At 54.7% G+C, this 26,582-nt stretch overlaps 9 protein-coding genes across 9 annotated transcripts; 6 read left to right on the plus strand and 3 right to left on the minus strand.

Annotated features, from left to right (window-relative positions):
- Window positions 1-313: 313 nt before the first annotated feature.
- COL26b_004235 (uncharacterized protein) lies at window positions 314-1,549 on the minus strand (the record flags this gene model as incomplete). The annotated part of the gene is made up of 1 exon (XM_053177115.1): window positions 314-1,549. The coding sequence occupies one exon, from the start codon at window positions 1,547-1,549 to the stop codon at window positions 314-316; it is 1,236 nt and encodes a 411-aa protein (XP_053038951.1).
- A 1,449-nt stretch (window positions 1,550-2,998) lies between these two features.
- On the plus strand, window positions 2,999-6,195 carry COL26b_004236 (uncharacterized protein; the record flags this gene model as incomplete). The annotated part of the gene is made up of 5 exons (XM_053177116.1): window positions 2,999-4,248; window positions 4,300-5,494; window positions 5,546-5,629; window positions 5,681-5,852; window positions 5,930-6,195. 5 exons carry the CDS (start codon window positions 2,999-3,001, stop codon window positions 6,193-6,195), a joined length of 2,967 nt encoding a protein of 988 aa, XP_053038952.1.
- Window positions 6,196-6,756: 561 nt separating this feature from the next.
- Window positions 6,757-7,449, minus strand: COL26b_004237 (uncharacterized protein; the record flags this gene model as incomplete). The annotated part of the gene is made up of 1 exon (XM_053177117.1): window positions 6,757-7,449. One exon carries the CDS (start codon window positions 7,447-7,449, stop codon window positions 6,757-6,759), a length of 693 nt encoding a protein of 230 aa, XP_053038953.1.
- Window positions 7,450-8,546: 1,097 nt separating this feature from the next.
- Window positions 8,547-9,110, plus strand: COL26b_004238 (uncharacterized protein; the record flags this gene model as incomplete). Its single annotated transcript, XM_053177118.1, has 1 exon — window positions 8,547-9,110. The coding sequence occupies one exon, from the start codon at window positions 8,547-8,549 to the stop codon at window positions 9,108-9,110; it is 564 nt and encodes a 187-aa protein (XP_053038954.1).
- A 1,348-nt stretch (window positions 9,111-10,458) lies between these two features.
- COL26b_004239 (uncharacterized protein) lies at window positions 10,459-11,081 on the minus strand (the record flags this gene model as incomplete). Its single annotated transcript, XM_053177119.1, has 2 exons — window positions 10,459-10,794; window positions 10,857-11,081. 2 exons carry the CDS (start codon window positions 11,079-11,081, stop codon window positions 10,459-10,461), a joined length of 561 nt encoding a protein of 186 aa, XP_053038955.1.
- Window positions 11,082-12,019: 938 nt separating this feature from the next.
- Window positions 12,020-13,730, plus strand: COL26b_004240 (uncharacterized protein; the record flags this gene model as incomplete). Its single annotated transcript, XM_053177120.1, has 2 exons — window positions 12,020-12,977; window positions 13,249-13,730. 2 exons carry the CDS (start codon window positions 12,020-12,022, stop codon window positions 13,728-13,730), a joined length of 1,440 nt encoding a protein of 479 aa, XP_053038956.1.
- Window positions 13,731-19,329: 5,599 nt separating this feature from the next.
- COL26b_004241 (uncharacterized protein) lies at window positions 19,330-20,977 on the plus strand (the record flags this gene model as incomplete). The annotated part of the gene is made up of 2 exons (XM_053177121.1): window positions 19,330-19,685; window positions 19,735-20,977. 2 exons carry the CDS (start codon window positions 19,330-19,332, stop codon window positions 20,975-20,977), a joined length of 1,599 nt encoding a protein of 532 aa, XP_053038957.1.
- Window positions 20,978-21,901: 924 nt separating this feature from the next.
- Window positions 21,902-23,692, plus strand: COL26b_004242 (uncharacterized protein; the record flags this gene model as incomplete). Its single annotated transcript, XM_053177122.1, has 2 exons — window positions 21,902-22,102; window positions 22,154-23,692. The coding sequence occupies 2 exons, from the start codon at window positions 21,902-21,904 to the stop codon at window positions 23,690-23,692; spliced, it is 1,740 nt and encodes a 579-aa protein (XP_053038958.1).
- A 1,317-nt stretch (window positions 23,693-25,009) lies between these two features.
- COL26b_004243 (uncharacterized protein) lies at window positions 25,010-26,366 on the plus strand (the record flags this gene model as incomplete). Its single annotated transcript, XM_053177123.1, has 4 exons — window positions 25,010-25,127; window positions 25,180-25,187; window positions 25,260-25,459; window positions 25,511-26,366. The coding sequence occupies 4 exons, from the start codon at window positions 25,010-25,012 to the stop codon at window positions 26,364-26,366; spliced, it is 1,182 nt and encodes a 393-aa protein (XP_053038959.1).
- Window positions 26,367-26,582: the final 216 nt, after the last annotated feature.

Here is a 26,582-nt window from a genome sequence, read left to right on the forward strand (position 1 = left end):
GCTGACCGCAGGGCGAGGACTGTGCAATTTCCGTGCGAGCCCAGAGGAATGGGAGGAGGAGTGAGGGAATGTGTAGAAGGGTGGGCGCACAGCATCCTGCATCCTTCGGAGGGAGAATGTGCCACGAATGTCTTGTCTCGAAGACCAGTTATTGCGGCCGAAACGAGCCGAAGTGGGAATTATTGCTTCCTGGGTTGACTTGGCCGGGTCTCAATAGCCTATCCTGCATATTCCACTGCAGTGATATAAATCCGTCCAGGCAACCCTTTGTAATTCATGCGTTTCTTTGTAGTTATAGATAGCCCGTTATCCCTCACTCTCCATTGTTGGAAGGGTAGGAATCCAGGCCGTAGGTTTCGTTAAGGGAGACACGTGTGATGACTTGATCGTCCTCCATGCGGACCCAGGTCTCGACCGACATCTGCGGGTTATCGCCCTGGGAAAACAGCAGTCTCAGCATCCGAGCACCGCGGTTCCATTCGCCGTATCCTCCATAGCCTGTGTGCTTTGCAAAGCAGAGGAATGGAGCTTCGGCGCCGAGTCCGCCCTCGTGGCCGGGCCAAGTGGAGCACCAGGAGTCGCCGTGGTCGTGACCGACGTGGATGCTGTGGAGGCCCTCGGCCTCGAGCAGCGCCTCGATGAACGGGTCGTCCTCTTGGCCCTGGCCCTGAATGGCCAACGGGGAGTCGGCATTCAAGCCCGGAAACTTGCTTGGGTCTAGATTTGACTTTTGGGCGTCGAGGAAAACGTGGGGCGGGATGTGCACGAAGGCCACGCTAGGGATGACACGGCCGTGCTTTTCCTTCAGCTCGTCGTAGGTCGTGGTGAACCACTCGGCCGTCTCAGGTGCGACCCAATTGGGAATATCGTCCATATTGTCGGAGTCGGTCTGGTAGGTAGTGCCGCCGCGGCTATCAAAGAACCACAGCAGAGCAATGGGGTCCTTGGCGTCGCCGTCGAAGATGGGCAAGTAATAGTTGGTGATGCCGGGGAGCTTGTCGCCCATGGAGGTGGTGTAGCAGAGGTCATAGCCCTTCTCGGCGCGGAAGAGTTGTTCGCGGTCCAGGTTGTGCTTGGAATCGTGGTTTCCGTAAATAGAGGTCCATTTCTGGCCAGCCTCTATCATGGGCCGCACGATCTGATTGATGTACTCTGTCGAGTTCTCCTTGTGGGTGTCCTCGCCGGTAATTAGGTCGCCATTCAGTACCACAAGATCCGGATGCTCGCTCCTCATGACATTCTTCATGACGCGAGTGGAGTTGACGTCCTGCTCGATGCCCCAGGAGGCGAACTCGACTTCCCCAAAGTGCAGATCAGAAAAGATGCCAATGCGAAAGTCGCGGTTCGTGGCCCCTAGCTTGAGTCTGGGCTTGTCCAGCGACGGCTCCTTTAGCGGCCACTTTCCAGGGGAAATCTTGGTGACTAGCATGAACATGGCGGCGAAGGAAATGGCGTAGACAAATATCAGCTGACAGATGCGCTCCACCAGGCGGGCAGTAGACTGCGGAGGGCGCAGCTGAACTGCTTCTTCCAATTTTGCTTCCGGCATCGTGATGAATGGTGGAGATGTCTGTGGTGTCGATGGCGAAGAAGATGCAGGGAGGACGAAGGCGAGTGCCGAGAAATGGAAAGATTACGGACGAGACAATGGATATAGACGCCGGCGAAGGAGCATTACAATGCAGAGGCTGTCTCTGGTAGATCGAAAAAAGCACGAAATGATTGGATGCCAGGCGAGGAAACAAACCAATCTAGGCGCGGTGAGGAGGAACCAGAAGAAATATGGAATTTGGAAAGAGACATTGAATCGCAGAAAATGTCGATGTTCAGCAGGAAGACCAGAACAGAACAGCTTTAGCTGTCGCTGCAGCTGGGATTTCCCAAGGGTCAAACACTCCAAAACAGAGCCAAAACAGGCCCACTGTGGCAGATGCCGTTTTGGGGGAGGGGGAGACCTATTGGTCCACCAGAGACGGAGGCGGCCCAAGCCAACCAGGGAAAGACGAGACGAATTTCCCCCCTTCACAGTGTTTCCCTCTCCGTCACTAACCCAAGACCTCCACTTGCAGGAAGTGCTGGCTCAGATCCGGTGCCAAGTGTGCCTTTCCCCGTACTTCCCGCCCCCAGGGATCATCGTCCGGTGTTTCTAGCAGCTCCTCGCTCATCTAAAAGCAGGTGGTTATCTGCAACGCCCTGGCTTTGGTATGGGCAATTGTCGATTGCAGGTGTCGGAACGGCTGAATTGAAGATTCCCTTGCGCAACGAGGCTTCATTCAATAGTTGGGACGAGGTGGCGGCCCGGGGGTTTGTTGCCGATGGAGCAGGAAACTTTGAGAATCCCAGCAATGAAGAAGGACTCGTCGTCGTTTGGTGAAGAGTGAAAGGTCTTTCGTCTTCGAATATTCAGCACGATGGACAGTCCAAGCGCCTATTCTGCATTCCCACGCAGGTCGTGACAAGGCTCACTTCGAGTCGACGCGCCGATGCAGAGTCTGGACGCGCCAGCGACGCTCACTCTGGGTTGCGTCACGTCCAGCATGAGACACGCAACATGCTGCTCCCCAAAAGTTCCCCTGTCGCACACACTCTGCAGCGAAGCTCCCGGTTGGCGATGAGAGCTCCAGTGGAGCACAAGTAGCTTTGGGGGCGACGGATGTTTCCTGTTAGAGATCACTCCCATACGATATGGCCGGACTAACAACTCCAGAAGCTTATCGCGTGAGATACCACTGCCGCTTCCCCGCTCATCACCCAAGCTTTCCTGGAGCTCCAGCGACGCTGAATTGACCTTCCCAACTGGTCGAGATTCCCGTTCATGGATGCGAAAAGTCGTAATCTGAAGCTCACAAGAGAGCTACCCCAGGCTGCCACTGATAAAATGATGTGACGTCCCACTCTCTACGATACGTCGACCTTCTTCTGCTACTTCGAAGTGCCATTTTGGTGACCAATTGCTTCGTTCACCCGGAGCACTCTCGACCCCAAGCATCATCACACGATGCCTCAATCAGCAGGCCGGTCCTCGAAAGAGGCCGACCTCTATTCCTTCCAGACCCCACCACCGTATGAAGCTGCCGCCTACCCCCGCGTCCGGACTCGTCGCACCCTTGCCCGACGCCTGATATCCGTCCGCTTGCTCTTCGCCGTCTTCCTTTGCGGTGCCATTACCTGGCTGTGCCTTCTCCTCGATCGCGAGACGAAGCTCGACCATGTCGCCCAACACGCGACTTCGTCCGCCCGGCTGACCCGGTTCGAGGAGTCGCTGCAACACTGCGCCTCTCTCAAAACCTTCCCTCAAAGCCCCAACCCGAAGTCGCGTACGTCGAACCCGCGATGGAACAAGGAGCGCGGCCAGGAGAAGCCTGTTGTGCTTCGCAACGCGACCTTCTTCGACGGCGAGACGATTGCCTCCGAGCCAATGGACATCAAGTTTGAGAAAGGCCTCTTCACCGAGGTGGCGACGACTGCTTCCAAGTCAATCAGCTCCGATGGAGCTGTCGAGCACGATGTGCACGGTCGTTTTGTCACACCCGGTTTGGTTGACATGCACTCCCACCATGCAGTCATGATGTGGCCTGGCCTGTCTGCCACCGACGACACAAACGAGGTGAACGAAGCCTACGGCCCCTTGACGCCCTTCGTGCGCGTTCTCGATTCGACCAAGGCGTATGATGTGGCCACAGAGATCATCATGTCAGGTGGCATCACCTCGTCTCTCCTTCTCCCTGGATCCGCCAATGTCATGGGTGGTGAGGGAACTGCGATCAAGAATGTTCTCAACTCTGGAGAGTTGGGCGAATACATTGTGGAGGAGCTCCTCCTCGAGCACGGAATCCCCATCGAAGAGCGCCATCGATACATGAAGCTCGCCTGCGGCGAGAACCCGAAGCGGGTGTACGACCACACTCGTATGGCCGATGCTTGGATTCTCCGTGAGCAATTCGCCAAGGCCAAAGAGCTTGTTGAAAAGCAGGACGAGTACTGCGAGGCTGCCACGCTCTTGTCGACAGCCTCTATGGAGGAGAAGCGCCGCTTCATCGAGCAGTTGGGAAACTTTCCCACCGAGTTGAAGCTCGAGTCTACCGCTGGCATGCTTCGTGGCCGCGTGGCAATGCAGAACCACTGCTATCTTCCTGAGGATTTGGAGACCATGCTGCGAGTGACCGGCGAGTTTGGTGTCAAGGTCCGGGCCTTCCACCATGCCATTGAAGCGTGGCAAGTCCCTGAGATGCTGAAGAACTATGGGGAGTGAGTATCACCGGGTAATCTGAACGACCTCCACAACTAACAAACCTGCAGTAACGTCACGATTGCCACTTTTGCCGAGTTCAGTCTGTACAAGTGGGAGGCTTACGCTCCCAGCTTGTCTGCAGGTGCAATCCTCGCCAAGCACGGCGTTCCTGTCGCCTACAAATCTGACCATACGTCGGCGGAGCTGAGCGCCAAGTATATCATGTATCAGGCCGGTGTTGGCCATTCGTTCCATTTGCCGGAAGAGCAGGCTCTGCAATCTGTCACCTCGATCCCCGCAAAGGCCATCGACTTGGGTTACCGCATTGGCTACGCGCGTCCTGGATATGATGCCGATCTGGTTGTCTGGGATGCCCACCCCCTTTCTATCGGCGCGACCCCTCTCCAGGTCTACATCGACGGCAACCCCCAGCTTAAGCACCAGATTGTTCAAGAGAGCATGGGTACGACTTTCAACGAGGCGTCCGCCAAGGTCCCCGCACCGATCACTCCCAAGATGCGAACGGAACTCGAGCCAGAGGCGAAGGAAGCCTTTTGCTCCAAGACCAAGAAGAAGGCCACATTCGTCATCAACGGCATCACAACCACCTTCCTAGAGAACCACCCGCAGATGCCCTCGACCTTCCACGATGTCAGCGGGGAGAACCTGACCTTGGTGATCAACAAGGGAGGCATCACGTGTCTCAACACCTCCAAGAACTGCGCTTCAGAAGTCACCCAGGCATCAGCAGAAGGCGAAGTCACCACCCTGGATCTGTCCGACGGCCACGTCCTCCCAGGTCTGACGGCCATCACATCCTCCCTCGGTTTGGTGGAGATTGCGACGGAACCCTCCACTGGCGATGGCTACGCCGACTTCAAGCGCGACGGCAACGACCCTGAGAACCTTGACTTTGCCAAGTACGGCGTTCAGCTGGAGGGCAAGGCATTTGCACGCGCCCGCCTCGGTGGCGTCACTCGTGCCATTTCTCCTCCCGTCAGCGACGCTGGCTTCGTCAACGGTGTTAGCGTCGGCATCCTCACACGACGGGGCCGCACCCTCCTAGATGGTGGAATCTTCAAGCCCGAGGTCGCGTTGCATGTCACTCTTGATGATGGCGCCAAGGCCAGCGTGGGAACCATCAGCAACGCCGTCAAGAAGCTGCGCAAGATTCTGGTGGACGGCCAGGGCAAGCACAACGAGACGAGCTTCGGAGAGGTAGCGCACGGCAAGCTGCCGCTCATTATCAAGGCTAATAACCACGTAAGTCACCCAACGGCCAGATTTGGTGCATCGTAACTGACATGTGCACAGTGGGACATCCAGCAAATCATCAGCATCAAGAAGGACTTCCCCGACGTGAACATTGTTATTCAAGGCGGTGCTGAGGCCCCTCTGGTAAGTGTCATCCCTGACGCTGCCCATTATCTGACTAACCATGCGTTGCAGGTCGCCCTGGAGCTCGCCAAATCCCAGATCCCTCTCATTCTCACACAGACTCGTCCTGCACCCGACGAATTCCGACACCGAGACGCAGTCGTCGGCCCGCCCCTGACGCCTAGTGTCGCCCGACTCTTGAGTGAGGCAGGTGTTTACTTCGCCATTGCCGTTGTGTCTGACAGTATGTTTCCCCCTGAGTTTCCCTTTCATACAGTCGCTATGAAAATAATACATAGACTGACACTTTCCGTTCCTTAGTCATGCCAGCCGACTACCGCCTCCACGACCTTGCGCTCGAGGCCTCTTGGGCAGCCAAGTACGCCAACCTCGGAGCCAAGGAGACCGTCCGTCTTGTGTCAAGCAACGTCGAAGACATTCTCGGCCTTGAGAGGAGCAAGGACATTGTCATTTGGGAGGGCAGCCCGCTCCAATTTGGAGGTACCGTGGCGCTCAGCTTCGAGGAGGGCAAGGATGGCGAGATTGAGGTAGCTGCTTGCTGGCCGCAGGAGCACGATGAGCAGTAGACAGGGCTCAAGATTGTCCCATGCTTGTGTAAATCTTTTGTAAATGTAAATCATCTTTCATATCTAAGTTTGGCAGTATCATAGGCACTGCGGATAGTGCGAGGCGTCAATACCAAAAGGTGGCGATCTTCAAAGAGCAGTCCCCGATTGTTGCGCTGCTTGCAAGCATTGCATTCATCACCAAGAAAGATGAAAGCTTGGTTTGTTGGGTCCTATCTGACAAGCTTGGGCCATAATATACGGGAGAGCAAAGAGTCAGCTTTGAGAAGAAGATGGGTATAAAGCCTGTAACGGTTATGCATCTGCGCCACGCGCAAGCTTTCGTTCCACTCAGCCGGAGGCCCATATATATACTAGACGATAACAAATGAAGAAACAGGTCTCTTTATTTACGATGCCGTCGACGCCGTGCGCTATGCTATGTAACAAAATCATCCAGAGATACCCCCGGTCTGTGGGAATGAAGACCTCTTCTCTACGTCCATGCTTCTCAACCATGGCCGACAAGCGAGACACCGAAAGACACGAAAAGATGTATACTGAGCAAAATCAATGCCGAACTTACGAGCGCCTGTTCTCATCTTCATCCCTGTAGTCAACAGTTGGATGGTACCTGGCGAGCCTAAACGGGGTATTACTCTGTCTCGCACCGACGTGCGGTCCACTTGGTGCGGCACTACGCTCGTGGTATCCCACCTCGAAGACGGTGCGGTCATCTTCGTTATAGATCGCCCTGACGGGTCCCGGTATAAGTCCAGGTCTCCAGTTGTCGAGCTCTCTACCCTCACCCGGACTTGGCATGATGGGATGCTCGTAGCGAGGAGCTTCGGATCGGACAGGGAGTCTCTCGCGATTGAAGTACTGATGGGGATAGCCGCGATTTCCACCATGGTACGAAGGAGCCTGGCGGACCTGACGTCTGACATCTGAGGCGAGAAGAAACCTGTACTCGGGGTTTTCACAGTCGGTCTCGTACTGCGAAATAATGACAGGGTTACGTTCAGCTAGGACGTGAAGTACCGGCGGATCACTCACATGAGACGGGGTCGGGCTTCGACGGCGGCGGTGCTCGAGATCTTGCTCGTCGAGGTAATCCCCCTCCTGACGAGGTTCATACGTCCAGCGGTGAATCTCACGCTGGTCCTCGACATCAATAATCGCGGTTTGCCGACGCGAAGTCCTGACTTCCGTCTGCGAGGACGTCGAGGAACCGGTGCCACTTCTGAAGTGGTGACGGTTAGACGAGTAGCTCATCTTGAGTATTGTTCCTTCTCAAGTACTGTACCTGCGAGATAATCAGTGTTATCGAGAGACATATAGAGAGTGAGGGAAGATTTCAAGATGGCTCAGCGCAAAGTGGACATGCAGGAAGACTTACACCACCCAGACGCCGAGAAAACTCCTGAGATAGTATGGCGAGAGCAGTTGGGATCATACCAATGTCGACTGAGAGTAGAGAGAGTGTTCACTCGGGAGAAATCCAAGGGATTTTATTTTCGAATTTTCTTTCCCAGCGTTGAAGTGGATGGGGTTTAAGAATTCACTCACCTCGTGTCGCCGTCTGCGCGAGGATGATATTGCTATTGCTTATATCCTGGCGCGCATCATCCAAAGGGATACCAAGTGAATATCATCTTCAGACAAATTTGCTTCGAATATATCTGAAAAGCCATCACTGTGAAGTGGATGCTTCCTCTGTAAGGTTGGGCGTGTCTCAAACACGTCAGTCGAAGACGTCAACAAGTCAAGAGTAGTGACAATATTCCACGCATAGTATGATAACTCTGTGCATTCCTAGATCAAAGATCCAGATAATGTATGGATGTCACAGGTGACTCAGGGGGCATCAAGTGTCTGTAAACATCATACGGATGTTGTCTGAGGACTTGACGATACTTCACTTTCGTCATGACCATAACCAGTGACTCAGTTAAATTCACGGAGTTTTGTCTTTACTTATTTGCTACTTACTAGAAGCGAAAGTTGATTCGTGTATCAAAAGCTTTGCAAACTGAGCCACACGGATAGAAAGTGAGGCTGTTAGGTGCTTAAAGGAAGAAGCAGGCGGGGCGAGTGACTTCCTCCTCACATCACCACCTCCTTCCTTGCTCCGGTACGCCAATTCACCTTCACCTCTCGCACTTTCCGTATTCACCTAGTCGCAGATACTCTGGCGCTCCACCTTTTGCCCATATCTTCCAACTCCCACACGCGTGTTCGTGTTTTGGACGTCTTATTATAACACAGCATCTCATCATCCACTCAAGTCAATCATTATAGAGGGACCGTGCGTCGCACAATCCATCAATACTCAGACTGGAGCACAGAGTCCAAATCAAACAGAGTCAGCGATGGAACGGGACGCGCAAGCAGACGCCAAAGTTCGAGCAGAACGCTCCACGAAGCTAAATGGAGAACCTGCGACAGAAGACGAGGCAAGAAGCACGACGCAGTTGCCAATTGCGCCTAGTGCGGAGATCGAGACTCATGGTCCAGCTTCTGAAGAAGTCGATAGCGAGACCTCGCCCGCAAAAATTGCTGCTTTCGAGCTCGAGATTCAGGACAAGATCCTGCAAAGCTACGACCTCGATGGTAAGGACATCACCTCAAAACATATTGCGGTCCTCAACTTGTTCGCTCGCGGAATTTCCGCCGCCACTCCAGAAGCCGCAAAAGAGGCCGCGCACCAGCTCAACGATCTCTGCCCTCCCTTGAACCGAACTGGAGAGGCCAACAATTGGATGTACATGGTCTGGCTCGTTATGCTTGACATCGTTGCAGATATTGGATCGAAAGACACAGTACAAGAGGGTTGTATCCGCATCCTTGAGGAGTTGGTGCAGTGTGCCAAAGGGATGATGGACGTCTGGGGCGTAGGCTGCCCCTGCAATATTCTGAAGTTGTACATCAGCTGATTATGCTTTTAGAGCGATCTACGCGTGTGGAGAGATCTACCCGTCTTCCCAATCGCTTTTCACGAGTACTGGGAAAATGGTAAGTTCTACCTTTTATGCCATGTCGAAGAATGATTCTGAATCATGTCCAATACAGACCCAACCAGCAAACTGGGAGCAGAAAAGCTTGACCCCGCAGACGTCCAGAGCTGGAAGAACATCAGCTGCTTTGCGGCTCGACTGATGCGCTCAGGTCTCGCCAGTGACTACGACCAAGCTATCATAGCATTGCGTACAGCCCTTGAGGAGGATGTGAATACGTTGCCGGGGTTTGCAGACTGCAGGATACAGGTCGCTTGCCTTTGGATCAAGCACGCCGACAAGTTTCTTCTACGGTGGGCGCTGGAGAACCCTGGTCGTGCGAAAGTCGCCAGGGCCTCGCCATCATATTTGGAAGCAGGCCCATTGTACGGCGGACCTGCGACCATGTGTCTGCAGAGATGGGGCTTCTGGATTGAACGTCTGGAGATGCTTGGGAAGGAGGCGTCTGTATTGGAAGAAGACACGCGGGAAATGGCACTTCAGGCCGCGAAGACGATAAGAAACGTCGAGAAGCGTGTGCGTCGTTTATTGTCAGCATGAACTGCTCCCCAAGCCTGCAGAAAAGTTATCATAGGCTAGTAGTTGGCATTGATCCAGCGCGACTCAAAGGTCTACGGTCTGTTTGGAAATAGAAAGCATTGTGTTACCACGCTGTGGAATCCCACAAGGACGAGCGTTTTCATCAGGAGCAGAACAAACTTGATTTCTGGAAAACAGCACAACTAAGAGCTTCTATCGCTGTGGGTATTTTTTGCTCATAAAGCCCAATCTGCAAGCCAAGTGCAGAACGACGAAACCAATGCCAAAACGCCCCAACTTCGATGCCATGGCACCGTCAGATCAGCACAACCAATGCAACTCAAAAGAATATCATCCATGTCTCATTATCCCCAGCCCACCACGTAAAGTCATTATCCATCCAAATCCAGCTCTCCGCCACGCGTTTGCTTCATGCTCCTCTGGCTTGATGAACCAGTGGCCTGTCTGCATCTTCGAGAACCTGCCATCCAATCTGCAATCCTTCGTGATGTTCTCAATCAAGCACCGCAATGCGCCTCGCTTGTAATCTGACAAAGGTGTTAGCGATGGAAGCAACATCGTCTAGGACAAGGGATATCGCGCTTACCAAGAAAGAAGCTGTGTCCACGCAAACTCGCTGATTCTCATAAAATGACATTGCTCATCTTTGATCCAATAGCTGCAAGCTTCAAGGCTTTGGGTTGTGGAAGGCGGGACGGTACGTCGCCAGCGAAAACGGGTGGCTCTCCTAAGACTTCCCGTTCTTCGACTTGCGGCCAGGACGCGTCTTGTCGTGATACGCCACATCGAACACCTCGCGATTGTCGTCGTTGTAGATTGCTCGGACGGGACCGGGGTTGCCGCCAGTGTAGTTGTTTCCGCGGTCACCCTTGGAAGGGCTAGGCTTCATCGGAAACTCCGACCACCTTGGCTCTGCTTGCAGAGGGAGGGGAGGCTTGTTGCCGTACTCGTGTGGGTAGAGGCCGCGAGAGTAGTGTTCTGAAGGCGCCTGTCGAACTTGGCGGCGGATGTCTGCGGCATTTAGATGGTCGTATTGAGGCTCGTCTTCGCAATGGGCGAAGTACTTTGAAGTAAAGTCAGTTGGTTTTCATAGGCATGCAACATGGAGGAGAGGGACTGATGTACGTAAGAGTCGTGAGACTTGCGTCTCTGGGCCCTTTCGGCTTCTATGTCGGCCTCTTCTTGGCGGGCCACGCGGCTCACGAAGGATTTCTCGGAGTGGTTGACCGGGCGGCCAGCCCTGGGCGAGACGACGGAGGCCCATGTCATTGGGGCATTGGGAGGAGTTGTCGGGCGCGAGTTGTTGGAGGCGCTTCCTCTGGTCTGCAGACGAGACAGACTGAGAGACATGGTCACGTCTTCGATGATAGGGGTAGTTTGTGAGAAGACAGTGTGAATTGTAATTGCAGATCGCAATCACCAAGGTTTGAGGTTCTCGTCAAGAGGAGTCAGAGGGAAAGATCGCGAGAAGGGTAGGGTTGGTGGGCTTGAAAGGGGGAGGGATACTCTGACGTCTTTATATGGTGAAGGCCTTGAGACGCGATCACTCTGACGCGATCAAAGCCTGAGGCCTCGTCTCTGTATTCACTTGCGGTACCCCCTTTTTAGCGCGGTGTATCATCAGACGAAGCCCATCCCCTGAGGCATCAACCTCCCAAGCAACCACGTAGCAACGCGTGAGGTGATGCGGGTGAGGCAAAATACACACACTTTCAAAACACCAAATAATAAGAGCTTCCAAGGGCCATCACGATTTCTGTTGAGTACCTGCCACATGGGCAGTTGCTCTGTTTACTTCACATACCCGGATTTTGGGAATAGCTTCATGATCAGGACCCACATCGATCGACGACGGTACTTGCACCGTAGGTAGGGTCGTTCAATCGTTGTACCGGAGGACAGGCCCAAAGTCAACAAACCGTATCTGCCATGGCAATACATTCGCCTGATGGGTGTGCTTAATTCACTGGGCGGTCGGGTGATCTTTGAGGTGAAGTTGCGACAAACGGGTCACGTGGCAGGGTCGCCCGTGGAAGGGCACCCGCAAAGAACAAGCGGGGCGGTCAGCTTGCTTTCAGATCAGCTGTGATCAAGCCTGATAATTATTTCAGCACCTACCCTCAACCGTCTTGTTTTCTTTCCTTCTTTCACCAACTCGCTCCCTCAACCACCTCGACTTTTCACATTCCCCTTCCCCTTCGCATTGCTCTCTCAATTTTTCCTCCTTGCTCTTCTCGCGGCACGATCGTACAACCAAGAAGACGAAGACTTTTGTCCCGGACGACAGCATGAACTCCAAGATTGACCCCCCGACAGACGTTGCGCCAGAGGTCGCGCCGGACAGCGTCAAGGAGCATACTAGCGAGTCCGCGACTGAGCCTATGACAGATCCCTCTCCCGAATCCGCAACAGGCGACGAAGCAAAGCTGACGAAAATGCTCGCTGACATCGCCATTGAACCGGAAGCCGACGATGGACTTCAGCAATCTACTCGACCTGCTCTTGAGTCTACCTCAAAGGCTTCTGCAAACCAACCTTCCACTGCCCAGATTACTCTCCCTCCTCAGCCCTCGCCTCCACCTGGATTTCGATACAGTGAAAATTTTCCAGGATTGCTTGTGTCCATCGACCGAAGCATCACCTCTGACACCAAGGCGTGGTGCGATGCTGGATCTTCTCGCTCGCTGTTTGGAGGACCCGTTGACGCCAATTATGATACTGGCTCAAGAAATGGGAAGCGCAAGGGTCTCTTTAACGTCAATCTCTCCAAAACAATCGACGCCGACCCCACAATCGAATATTCAGACAGACCCAAGTCGCAATCCAGCGAGGATTTTGAAGCCGCTCTTGGTCTCTCGTCTGGTCGGTGCAGCGACTCAGATCTGCCAACAGGAGCTCCTCCGGTGGTCACTGAGGACTTGACGACTGTATCCGACGCATTGAATGACGACAACGCCTCATTCCACACTGCCGCAGAACACCAGTCAGACGAAGATGCAGACGACAAAATGATCCCGAACTCGAACCCTGTGTACAGAATCAAAAGATTCCAAAACCGAGACTTCTCTGAGCAACAGCGTGCCATCATCGACGTGTTGGCTACCGCCGTTGCGTCTATCCATACAAAATCTTCGGAGGAAGCCGCCGCGAAGATTGACAGTCTTTGCCCGCCTAGCGATCAGGAGGAAGAGGTCAAAGACTGGCTGTGGACGCTGTGGGAAATCCTCATTGACATCGCTCGATTTGGTGATTTCAGGAGCGTGTATTCGATGTTTTGGGTTGTTTCATCGTTGCATCGCCAAGCGAGGGGATACGTGAAGATTGGTAGTGTAAGTTATTTTCTTTCAAGATCTTCTCTATGCTTCATCGATACTGACGAGAAACGGCCCTGCAGGAGGAAAGGCGTCTGTGGAAGGATCTTCCCATGTTTTCATACTGCATGGATGCTGCTTTTTGTTCTGGTATGCCACCTCTGAGTTGCTTTACTTTTGGGAAGTAATCACTGACTTACTCTCAGATCCGACCACGGGATACACGAAGCTCACCTGGGAAAGTAGACTTGCCTGGGAGCAATTGAACAGTTTCGGAGGCCTGTGTCTGGCAAGTGCGATTGGCGGACCTCATCATCATGCCATGAATGCCATGAGATCGGCCCTCGAGGAGGAGATCAGCCCAGATATTGACATTGCTGAGTGTCGGATGTCTATCGCCTGTGAGTGGTCGATGCGTCTGGCTTCCAAACCTCTTCTCAGATGGGCACTGGAAAACGTTGGTGCGGAACATCCGAAGGAGGATTCGATGGACTACGAAGAACCAGGACCATTGTATCATGGTCCCCCGATGATGTGTCTGCAACGATGGGGCTTCTGGATCGAGAGGCTGGAGCAATTGAGCAAGGGAGATGACAGAGATCACGAGCTTATCCGGGGAGATGCTAAGACGGTGGTGGAGTATATGCAGGACGCTGAAAAGGAGCTGGGTCACACTTTGTCGGATTGAAGCTATCAAGGAGACAGAGAGAGAGAGAAAGGATCCAGGTCGGGAGAAGGACTAGCTGTGTGAGCCTCAAGTGAATATGTGGGTTTAGTTACTAAAAATGGCATGGGTTCGGCAGGAGGTTTTCATGTCTGGGTACTCTCACGACTACTCTCACGACGACAGAAAGTCGACGAGGTCGGCTTTTCCTAGATAGCAGTGTAGCAATACAAGGTGATCTCAACCACTTCCATGAGCACTTGATAAATCTAAAACGAGACAAATGGTGTCGCCTACTAGAATTCTTCGCTGGCCGCAGCTTCAAACGCGACAACGCCTCGGCCGTCTGATTCCTCAGCAAGTATATTGCCGTGTAACGCATCGGAGCTTGACAGATCATTCCGTCAACTACGATTGGCTCATCCCCCAAGACATGAGGGGAAATACAAGAGTACGGGGTGTGTCAGTTTCGAACAATTGTCGACCCAGCGTGTCTCGTGCCGTGGAAAATTATTGAAACTGCTGACTTCCACCGTCCTAGACATTCGGAGACACACGGGTCCAACAGAGCGAGACGCACGTAACCGTCATTCGAACACCAACATCACCCGCGCGGGCCCATGTCTGTCAGCCCTAGCCCCGAAGACCGCGATCCGGACGCTCGGCACGCACACGAGCGAAGCTTTTTGCGTGCTACGCCGTTCCGGGTCGCGATGCTGTAAGGGGCGCGATAAGGGCACACTGATGTAGGGACATTGACTCTGTCTGACGGGGGAGGAGGCAGCACCAGCTGAGAGACTTTTTTCCACGCTAATGAGGAGCTGATGGTAGGTTAGTCGGCACTGATGGGCACGGAAGATGCTCTGATGTCGGTGACGGTTCGGTTCCGTGAGAGATACCCGGCTGAGCTCCCCCGGATCAACAAGCCGCGGTGACATGATCGGCTGCGCTTGCTCAGACGAGGGATTCTAGATGGTCGAGGGGCGACACATGGCTTAAGATTGGATGGCGTTCCCGGCTGGACTGGGCTCGGTATCGTGCGCGCCGCCGTCGATCCGTCCCTGCGGGAAAGCACTATCGCAAAGCGGGCAGCAATCATCTCATAAATGAATCTTGTTAGTTTGCTCGTCCAAAGGATCTTCGCATGTTCTGACAGGAATAAGAAAGTTCGGCAAATTTGCATGAAAACTGCCGTTCGCCGAGAATTGGTGCATGGTGATGTAAGCGAGCGTAGCGGTTGCATGGCTGGTGGCTTCGGTCTTTGGCTGACGGGAGGGCTGCCCGCACCCACGTATCTGTGCAAACAAAACTGAACATTGTTGTTTCCCAGAAGGTGAAAACAATGTGTTTCATATGAGAAGCCACGCATTCTGATCTTGACCGGTATTCGTCATCTGTTTGATTGGGCGGGCCACTGTTGTGAGCCCGGCGTTTCTGAAGCGCGCGCCAGTCTGTGGTTTTCCGCCCTTGAATGCGACAGGGGTACACCCTCACGGGCTTCACAAAAGGTGAGCAAGCATGAATCGCATGACGGTCGCCCAGAGAGCAGGGTATGCTTAAATGGATTTCAACGTCGAGGCATCTTGTTGTGCCCTATTGTCGTTCATTTCGCGTCCGCTCTTGGCCTTACTCATCCAAACCAGGCCCTCTGGTTGCTTGGCAATATGAACGTGCGAAAAGAGCCATTGGGGCGCTCGCGAGCCCCCGACGCCGACCGTATAAGCGGAGGCTGAATGACATGGAAATAAACAGACGGTGGCAGTGCTGAGGAGTAAGAGCATGGGCAGTGATGTTGACGGCGGTGAGTGGTACCCGGGAAGTCCGTTGAGGAACTCCATGACGACGTCCGGTGACAATTGCCCTGGCCGAAGAACAATTGACCAAAAACGGTGAGACTGTCTCCGACCGAAGTCTTGGGAAGACAGAAGGACACTCGACCGAAGTCCGGGTAAGCAAGGATTGGCGAGGGATTGGCGAGCGTTGGAATGAGGCGTTGCAAAACGAGACCTAAATCGAGCAAAGGGCGCAAGTGCGCCGTTGTAGATGAAGGGAATGTTGCTAGGATTCAGAGTCAGAGTATGGAGGCTGATCGAAGCAAGAGTTGTGTTCCTGACTTTTCCCAGCCTGACCAAACGGCAACATGGCCACGATGCTTGAGATGACTGGTCTAGAGAGCTTCCACGTCACGACTCTAGAATCGGAGGCGCAAACCTGTCCGCGGTTTCAGCCATACGAAAGCCTCTTGTCAAGGGAAGCAAACGAAGATGCAGACGTGACCAGCCGTGATGCTTCCGCAGCCACCCAACCACTTCACATTGGAGGTTGGCGCCAGCCGCATCTGACAGCCATCATTTGGTCGACTTGAGGGAACTTTGGTGTGCGGATGGCTTCGAGGTCGACAACGACCTAGACTGGCAAGCGGCAGTCACGGGAGGACCTAGAGGATGGCAAGCCATTTATCAAGTGCCATGAGAATGATCTCCGGGCAGGCGGCCGCGGCCGCAACGCCCCTGAGAGGCATGTGTTGTGGCGGTTTCAAAAGCCGTCAAGTTTCCGTGTCGCTGAATGTGGTCAGTTGGCGCTGCAGCTGATGAAAAGGAATCCCGATGCAATGGACAGGGAGACGATGTAACGAGGTCACATTCGGAGGTAGAGGTTGATCTCCCCGTCGGGGCTTGACCAATGGAACGGTGGCGGCTCGACGAAGCGTGATTCGCTGGAGGTTCCGTGAATGTTTAGTTGAAAACGTGGGTAGACAGACACGGGATGAGCGCCGGGATGAGACGTTCTGAAACCCCACCGGCGGCTGGCTATGCGACTCAGTGGTCCTTCAAAATCCATTGACCATTGAGTCGGGCCTGTGCAATCTGTCATGGCAGGGTTCAAGACAGATCCTCCAGCCTCCGTGGGAGATATCGGCGAAGGTCTGGACTCTTTGGTGAACCCCACCAGAGCGAATCCATCGGTGTTCTCCTTCAGTCGAATGACCTCGCAAAGGCCCAAGGATTGGAATGGAAACAGACTATTGGGTCACCATCCACTTGCAAAAATGAATGGGATTGTTCTCCTGGTTGGTATCGTTGGAATTTTGAATCCAATCGAGTGTCGTGCGACCAAAGCGGGCAGCTATGAGTGCACAAGCAGTTATGCAGCTAGAAAAGTCTTTCCCGGGCCAAGAGCAGCCGAGACAAGAGGATTCCTCACCGGGGCAAGAAAGGGATTGTTTGCAGGCTGTGGTGGGTGACGGAGAAGAATGACACTGGAAAGAGAAGAGGTTGTCTTCGACGTGACTGCCAGGTGGTGAGAACATCCAAACTGTGCTCCTGCCACCGCAACTATTCAGCGGATGGCAGGTGTTAGCGACTGTCGTCCATCATCTGGATTGTTCTTTCCAGTTTCTCTTCCTACACGTGTAGAAGCCCTGAACTGCAATCAACGAAGGTACGTACCAGATGGCATGGGGAAGCCCCTGCGCAAGTGGACCCGCCAGCCCAGGAACCACTTGCCTGGATTAAGGTTAGCATAGCGGCCGGCCCTTCCTCTTCTTTCCTGTTTGCTCGCCCCCTCGACCCCTCAACCCCTTCACTTTCCATTCTGAGGTCCATTCTGAGTCCAGGGAGAGCTGTCACTGCTGCTTCGACTCGCTTTTGGGCATTTCGGGGCTCGATTGAGTGAGCACCGTATCTTCTCTTGTTCCGTCTCACCTGGCTGAAGAAAACAGCGACAAACGGCTGCTGCTTCACCCTATTTCCACCGCCCGTCATCCTAGCCGAGATCCCGTCACCCCCGCCGCAACCTCGTCATTCCCGTCGACGACCGTATTGGCAATGTCCACATCATCAAATCCGTCAGCCTCTCGATGGACGGGCAAAGACATGGCGGATTAGATGAGAGACCGTGACAGCCCGCCAGAACGTCATTTCTTGGTGGCCCCTCGGCTTCTGTTGCCCCTGAAATACGAATACTGCCAGATGCCATGGAACAGTCGGGATCAATGGTTTTTCTGGTTGCCATGCGCTTCGGCCAAACTGCTGCTAGCTTTTCCAGACGGACGGAGCGCTTGTCGTTTCCAATGTCAACCGTCTACGCCACCAACGGGCACCCGTCGCTGCCAAAGCAGTATGCTTACCTCTTGCCGCCTGGCCTCGCGGGTTACTGAGCCAAGGTGGCAGTCGCTTCTTCCAAGGCGCTGATTCAACCTGGTTGAAGCTGACTGGCCGCCACTCGGCGCGGCACAGCGCTAGCAAAAAAAGAACTCACACTCAGGGGCGAGTCATGCTGCTAAGTTCGTCCGGCGTCACACTGGACGACAATCCAACCCGGGACCTGCACAAAAAATGGCAGCTAGACGCAAATATGGCCAATGAGGGTGCCTCCTTCGTATGCACTATGCAGGAACAGGTCTTGCAGCACACCATCTCAACTTTTGTGCACTCCCGCGGCCTCCTTTTCAAGTCTGGGCGGTTTCCCGTTTGTAAGTGTGCAGCACAGCTGCAGTTGCAGTCTGCAGAGAGGAAAACGCCCGGCCAGAGGAGGAGCGGGGGTCTGGTATCCAGGGGCTTGCAGCGTTTGTTTCTTCTCTCCAGCCGTCTGCCGTTTCTCTGGTGGTGGGAAGCCACCTAAACAACTTTGTTTCCCCGTTCTTTTTTCCTTGATGTTGATGCCACTAATGCATATTCTGCTTCTTGGTTGTGGATAATAATGGCAGGATAAGCTGAGTAAATGTACTCGAAAATAGCTGCACAGGAGTGAAGGAACCTCGACGCACTCTGAAGCTCAAGGGTTCGTCCCTGTCGTTCATCCCATGTTTAAAGTCTATCACCAGGGGACGGAGGCGGGCCATATTAGCACTCGGTACTCAGCCCAGCCAAACACCCGCAGTCCTTCCCATCTCGCTGGTCTCCCGCCAAGATGCGTTGCCTCCCCGGCCCCCGGCAGACTTACAACCACGCCCACACCACCTCATCGTTCCCCGTGCCCCCGTCCTCGCCCTGCGGTCCTGTGGGCATCCATCGCCGTTTTTCCCAGGCCGCACTACCCAGAACACTCCATGGCGTCACGGCTGAGCGCGCCTGGGCTCTAGACTAGCGTCTTCCTGCCCCCCGGGCCTCTTCCGCGCGGCGAGAGGTGAGCTGGAGGTGAGGTCAGGATGCCTGGGCCGTAGGCTGCCAACTGCCATCCACCCTGTCCGTGTGTCCCCGTCCCAAGATGCCCTCCGATTATAATACTTCCCCGTCCGCCTCCTTCAACCCTGATCTACACTCCCGACCTCACCTCCCATTCCACTACATTTCCCTGTCGTACTTGCTGGGCATTTCTTCTCTCCTTTCATCATCATTCCTTTTCAAAACTAACGCTGAGCTTGCTTGGCACCACTCTCATTACAACACCCAGACATCGTCTTTGATCCGTCTGATTCATTCACTCTCTCACTCACAGTGTCTTACACGCTCATCCGAGTCACAATCACATCTGAGCGATATATCGTTCTCTTCGAAGGTGCTCCGGTATCAGCATCCACAGTCTCTACTCAACGCCCAAAAGTCCCAGCGACGACCTCTTCTTCACTCATCTAGTTGAACTTCACCTCGACCAATTCTCATCACACAAAACAAACGCAAACATGAAGTTTTCCGCCGCCGCCGCCACCCTGGCCGCCCTCGCTGGCACCGCCTCGGCCGGCTCCAAGTCAAGCGACCGCACATTCGCCGTCCTCCGCTTCAACGGCAAGGAGCTCGTCCGCACCCGTGTTGATCCCATCGTCTCCCCCGGACAGCCTGCCTCGCACGTTCACGGTGTCATGGGAGGAAGCAACTTTGGCATGTCAGCTACCGGTGACACACTGGCCCAGTCCAAGTGCTCCAATGCCATGATTGCTGGTGACAACAGTGCCTACTGGTTCCCTTGGCTTTACTTCCAGGACCCCAAAACCAAGAAGTTCGAGCCGGTTGAGATGTTCTACGTCAACGTCTACTACTTGTAAGTGCCGCGTCTGGAGTTTGAGGAACTGTGCTGACAGTATCTGCAGCTTCGAGGGTACCGACGATGAGATCAAGGCCTTCCCCAAGGGTCTTCAGATCGTCAGCGGTAACACCACTACTAGAGTGGTTCCCTCTACTGGCGGCAAGCAGAATCTCGAGCCCGCCGACGGCCCCGTCCAGCCAGTACAGTGGACCTGCCCTAGATCCAACTACAACCCCGCCTCTTACCCCACGAACTCTGATGGATCTACCGCTGGTATCGTTGACCCCAACAACCAGGGCTCTGGTGTTGGTTTCCCTGACCAGAACTGCGACGGCTACGCTTCTCCCCTTCGTGCCGACATCCACATGCCTTCCTGCTACAACCCCAACAAGGCCCTCGACGACTATGAGAACAGCATGACTTGGCCCTCCAACAAGGATGCCACGGACAAGCGTCGTGCCAACTGCCCTGCCGGCTACATCCACGTTCCCCACATGTTCTTCGAGGTCTACTGGAACACCCCAAAGTTCTCCGACCGCTGGACTCCGGGCCAGGGCACCCAGCCTTTTGTCCTGTCCAACGGTGATGTTTCTGGCTACAGCTCTCACGCCGACTTCATTGCTGCCTGGGATACCGATGTTCTGCAGCAGATTATCGACAACTGCAACGCTGGCTCCAGCGGTATGGACAAGTGCCCCGGTCTGCTCAAGGGTCTCAACACCAACAAGGACTGCACCATTCCCTCTCCCATTGATGAGAAGACCGACGGCATCTTGGACGCTCTCCCAGGAAACAACCCTCTTGGCGGCTGGACCTTCGGCGATGTCGTTGGCGGACTCACCGGTGGCATCGTTGCTAAGCCTTCCTCTGGCGGCACCTCTGCATCTGCCGCCGCGTCCGCCAAGCCTTCTGCCGCAGCTTCCTCTGCCGCTTCCGCTAAGGCTGTTGCTTCCAGCGGCGCTGTGAAGCAGGAAGCCGTTCCGGCGGCTTCGGCCACTGCCGTCGCATCCCAGCTTCCCGTCCAGCAAGCCCCCGAGAAGGAGGTCAGCAGTGCGGCCGTCACTTCCAAGGCAGCCCAGGCGTCAATTCCTGCCGTCGCTCCCACAAACCCTCTCGGTGATGCTGTCAAGTCCAACACGGGCTCTTGCACCCGCAGCACCAAGACTGTTTGGAAGACCGTCACGGTCACTGCCAGCGAGGACTCCCAGGCCGCCGCTACCCCTGCGAACAATAACAGCGACGGCTACAAGAAGGCCCGTCGCCATGTTCACGAGCACATGCGCCGCCGCCACAGCAACCACCACTAAGTGGCCAATCAACACAGACGGAGTTTTCCACCTTCGCGCACCTCTTTGGTTTGCGCCTGTACCAAACTTCTTTTCATTAGACATTCTAGGGCCTGTGTTGGGAAATTCGGGAGTTTCAGATCTTATACCAAGGGTTTCTGGTTGGAAACGAACACTGGGCGGGGATTTCGGTCAGGCTTTGGAAAATGGACTTCACTCGGAGGCTTTCCGTTTGCTTTTTTGACTTTGCGTCGTTGGATTTGACGAAGATGATGAAACAGATTTACATACATACCTCACACCGGGGACACATATATTTCGATTCTTGTTCGGCCTGAAAGGGCCGCATTTGGGAAGGGGTTTTGAAAGGGACACAAATGGATAGAGGCGCTGGCCTCTTCGCTCTGGTAGTCAGATAGACATTTCAACCAGAAACGATTTCCATCAATTGCTTGCTTTTGGAGCGTCACCATATGGACTACTTACATCATGGTTCGCATGGAATGTCGTGGTCAATTACGTGAGATGAGTGACCTTACCAAGTGCATCCCGCCATGGCGGTCCAATCAAGGTTACTGGGAGGAATTTCACCTCATTTCCTTTCATGCAGCCCCAAGACACAATTCTTCTATCTTCTGAATCAATATTCTGATCCAGAATCTTTCACCGGATCTTCCCCCAATTAAATCAGCTTAAAGTGACAAAGTCGATGGGCATGCGCCGGGAAACACTCGTCGCGCGTCCAATCCCCCGTCGTCTCCACCCGCCCGGTCCCCGCAAAAATTCTCCGAACCGCAAATTCTCTTCAACGACGGCCGAGCAAGCTCCACAATCACTCACCGAGGCATTGAAATGCACCACACCGGACGGGCGATTCAATATTTCTTTTCTCATCTCACTTGTACTAATTGAAATTGCTATATAAACGAGTACAGAAGGGGAACAATGTCGCTGTACCACGAGACGGCCGAGATCCTCTCGGCCAGCCCTGACCACGGCGGCAGCCTCAAGAGTCGCGTCTTTCGCAAGAAGGGGCTCAAGTCGCCGACCGCGCAGGTGTACGCCCTGGCATTCGAGACGTGCAAATGGAGCGGCGTGCTTAAGGAGGTCATCGAGGCGGCGGACTTGCTTCGCCATGAGCGCAAGGTAGAAAAGCCCGGCGCTCACTCATCTTGAGAACTCACTAACCCGTCACAGCTCACCCCAATCTTATCCCTACTGCTCGCCCACGACTTCCTGCTCGCCAAAGGCGGCATCGCACTCCCGCAATCACACGGCCTCAGACAGACCATCGAGAGGCACAAGGCGCGCCTCACCTCGGAGCTCACGCGCGCGCGTCTGCGGCGTCGGATGCCCTCTCTCGACGCCCTGCGCGCGGACGTCAACGCCAACGCGGACCCGGAGGGCAGACACCCCCGCTGGATCCGGGTGAACCACCTCAAGAGCGACGTCGAGACGCAGCTGGAGACGACGTTCAAGGGCTTCGAGCGAGTGTTTTCCATCGCGGACGTCACGGCGTCGAGCGCGAAAGCGGTCTTCATCGACCCGCACGTCCCGAACCTGCTGGCCACCAGCCCCGGCACGGACGTCACCAAGTCGACGGCGTACCAGAACGGCGACGTCATCCTGCAGGACAAGGCGTCGTGCTTCCCGGCGTACCTGCTGGACCCGCACCCGCAGGACGGCGACGTGATCGACTCGTGCGCGGCGCCGGGGAACAAGACGACGCATCTGGCGGCGGTGATGAAGGGCCACCAGCTGGAGCAGGGGGCGGCGAAGCAGACCATCTTCGCGTTCGAGAGGGACCCGAAGAGGGCGCAGACGCTGGAGAAGATGGTCAGGATCGCGGGGAGCAGAGGGACGACGAAGATTGGGCTCGGGCAGGACTTTTTGGAGGTCGATCCGCAGGCGGAAACGTACAAGGATGTCGGCGCGCTGTTGCTGGACCCGAGTTGTTCGGGGAGCGGTATCGTGGGCCGGGACTCGATGCCCGAGTTGCATTTGCCAGAGGTTTCGGGGCCGGGCGGCTCGAAGGGGAAGACAAAGGGCGCGAAGCCTGATGTTAAGAAACGAAAACGGGAGGAGAAGGACGAGGCGAAGCAGGTGATGGTGGACGACGACGGCAACGCGGTGGAGATTCAGTCCGAGCAGGAGCTGCAGAAGAGGTTGAATTCTCTCGCTGGGTTCCAGCTGACGTTGCTCCTGCACGCGATGAGGTTCCCCTCCGCGAAGAAGATCACGTACTCGACCTGCTCGATCCACGCTGAAGAGAACGAGGGCGTGGTGATGAAGGCCCTCGAGTCCAAGGTCGCTAAGGAGCGCGGATGGAGGGTTCTGGTCAGAGAGAAGCAGGTCCGCGGGATGAAGGAGTGGCCTGTTCGCGGGCTTCCCGAGGCGTGTGGTGGGGACAAAACGGCTGCGGAGGCCTGTATACGGACGTACAAGGGCGATGGGCACGGAGTGATGGGTTTCTTTGTCGCTGCTTTTGAGAGGGATGGGGACGTGGATATGGTGGAGGAGGACGGTCCTTACGTGAGAGATGACGAGGGGAAGATTATTAGGGACTTGACGGGAATGCCGGTGCTGAAGAGCACTGGTGAGCCGGTCTCGTTGGCCGAGGACGACGATGAACCGGCTCAGGAAAAGGAGGAGGAACAGAGTCAGGAAGAGAGTGAGGATGACAGCGACAGCTCCGAGGATAGTGAAGATGAGGAGGAATGGGCTGGGTTTGACTAGTGTAATAATAATGGTAGCACAGCAATATGATCGCGATACCCTCGAATTAAAGAAAGCACCGCTTAAAGATCGCCGGACGGTTTATGGTTACATTGCGAAAGGCCACCTCTACTCTGGCTCCTCATCACAGGATCCTGGCAGATAGCCGCGCCCCTTGCTTTTTGTCTCTGTCTTCGTCTCTGTCCCTCTCTCTCTTTTCGTCCCTGCCCTGTGTTTTCTTCTGGTGCTTTCCGGTATTCTTTCAGGAAGATGGCGTTGAGGCTGAAGGTGGAATGTGTGATTGGAGCTCCTAGTATCGGAATACCTACCAGAAAGCCGATCGACGGGGACGATGAAATCCAGGCAGTAGCTTGTGGTTATCCCTTTATATATGGTTCTTCTTCACTGCGTGTCTTCTGACGAAACTTCCCTGCAACAATACTTATATCGACAGCATTACCATCAACAACCACCGGCATGATTCAAAGCGATATACATATGGTGCCCATGGAGCCAATCACCGAAATTTATCCTGCCAGGGACATACTCATGTCGATTCGTGATGGTAAAAGCATTCACAGGCTTCAAATCAACAGCCGATACCTACCCACGGTCTCCCGGCCGTTCCCCGCTATTATGGGACAGCCTCTCATATATCGACGAACCGAAGGACCAGCCACAGTTATCGCTCACGTAAACATGTCATCAACGGCGACGACGACCATGCTAACGACTTGTATTTCACCATGTTGTGCCTTCGCCACAAGACGAGCTTCAACAGGCACTCATTCCGGTCGAGCGACTCTACAACTTAGCCCGCGTGGCTAACAAGTACAATTTCAGTCAACCTTTTGTGCTTGACAGAGAAGCGATCTTTTAACCCCATCTAACGATGTGGCTCAACGATTCGGCGCTGTCCAAGATTACCGTGGCCGCTCTCTTTCTCGGCTACAGCCCGGCATCCAAGCCTTCGACAAATTCGTTGGTCTGGCAGTCCATCAAGTCTTGGACAAGTACAGTTCTGTAATGCCATGGCAACAACCACCTAGTCACCAGCTTCCATCAGCGTTGCTGTCATCACTGCTATCACTACTGGTCGGATATTCGTCAGGGTAATAGACGTCAAGCACTAGCTGGACTTCCCAACTTGGCAAAAGCGACGTTTCATGCGATGTGACCTCAACTACGGGCCCCTGACTAAGGAGAATACCCCTGTCTGAGAGAGGACAGGGGTTGTCGAAGATGTTCCCACCATCTCCCCAATCCCATCAACCTTCTTCTCGCAACCTGATTGTTTCTTCTCGCAGCTCACTAAAATTTCACATGAAAGGCCGCGACATGATTTATTCTACACTTTTCACTCTCTGCATCTGGCTGTCGCTGCTAGCTTCCGGAACCTACGCCAAAGACCAAGCACCGCTTGCAGAACCCGCCCCCGGCCTCAGACTGGTCGCATGTGAGTTCATCCCAACCCGATCTTCGCATCATCACACTAAACTCAATCGCAGTTGTCAAAGTAACTTCATCCCATGACCCAGAAGTCCCAAATCCCTCCAAGCCCTAGCATCCAACTCAAACCATCCAACAGGAATCCCAAGGAACCAGGAAAGCCCTCGCTCAAGAATGGGACACCGTCCGCTCCAAGACTAAGGTTCCCCTGGAATGGGTCGCCAACTGCCCCAACGATTCCAGATGCCCGACCCCCCCTCCCGAGACGATCCCCGAGATCCATCTTTACCGCGGACCCGAGCACGTGGCCGCCTATGCCGGGCCGCAGACCGCCGATGAGTAAGACCCCTTTCTCGCATGCTTTAGAATTCCCTCACTGACCGCAGCTAGAATCCTTCGCTTCACCGACCGAGCCAAACGCTCCTCCCAGATTCCTGTGCATGTGAGCCCGGAAGAGGCAGATGGATTCAAAGACGTAGACGACTTCGTCTGCATCGCGCACCTGCAACCCTCGGAAACATCTCTCCGGGAGGCTTTCGAGGACATGGCGAAAAAGCACTGGACGGAATTCACCTTCGGCGTCGTCGAAACGCAGGCTGCAGACTCAAAGGTCGTCTGCCGCAAGCGCGACGACGCGAGCACACACACCTCCTCCTCGCCCGACGGTCTGGAAGCATGGCTCACTGAGGCCTCGCGCCCGCTCATTACGGATCTATCACGCGCCACCCACGAGCGCTTGCTCAAGGTATCTAAACCCCCTCCCACCCATATCCATAAACATGCTGCTAACATCCCCAAGCGCGGCTGGCCGATGGTCTACATCTTCCACCCCTCAGCTGCAACCCGTGCCTCCATCCGCGCGCAGCTATCCTCCTTTGCAAAGTCCCAGTACGCCTCCCTGACGAGCGTGACCGTCGACCCGGCCTACTTCCCCGACCTACCCGGCAAACTCGGCCTCGACCCCGCAAGGGACGGGTACCCCGCCGGCGCGGTCCACCAGCTGTCCAACGGGCGAGTGTACCGCTATCCCAAGGACAAAGGGTTCACGCCGAAGGAGCTGCAGGGGTGGGGACTCGACGTGTGGCAGGGAAGGGTGAAGGCGTGGACGCCGGCGGGGCAGGAGGAGCCGAAGGAGGAAAAGGCCGGGGGCGCGAACGTGAGGATCGTGGGGTCGAGCAACCTCAAGGTCAAGAACATTCCGGGGTTGAAGATCAAGATTGGGGGCCGGGAGAGAGATGAATTGTGAGATCTCGGCATGAAGTCACAGGGGAGAGAAAACGAGGCTTGAGTCCATAGACTTTATTACTAGGATTATACATGAAAGGTCTATCTGGTATATGATGAGTTGCATGAGGCTCTTGAAGCCGCCGTGATAGTGTTCCGATAAATGATGCCAAAAATAACTCCTCGCCAATGCTAGTCATGCCGTGAAATCGACATATATACGTCTCCGGGTATCATC

The sequence above is a fragment of the Colletotrichum chrysophilum genome, assembly GCF_026319265.1.
Source record: "Colletotrichum chrysophilum strain AFK26 chromosome Unknown scaffold_25, whole genome shotgun sequence".
In the NCBI taxonomy this organism is placed as follows: domain Eukaryota; kingdom Fungi; phylum Ascomycota; class Sordariomycetes; order Glomerellales; family Glomerellaceae; genus Colletotrichum; species Colletotrichum chrysophilum.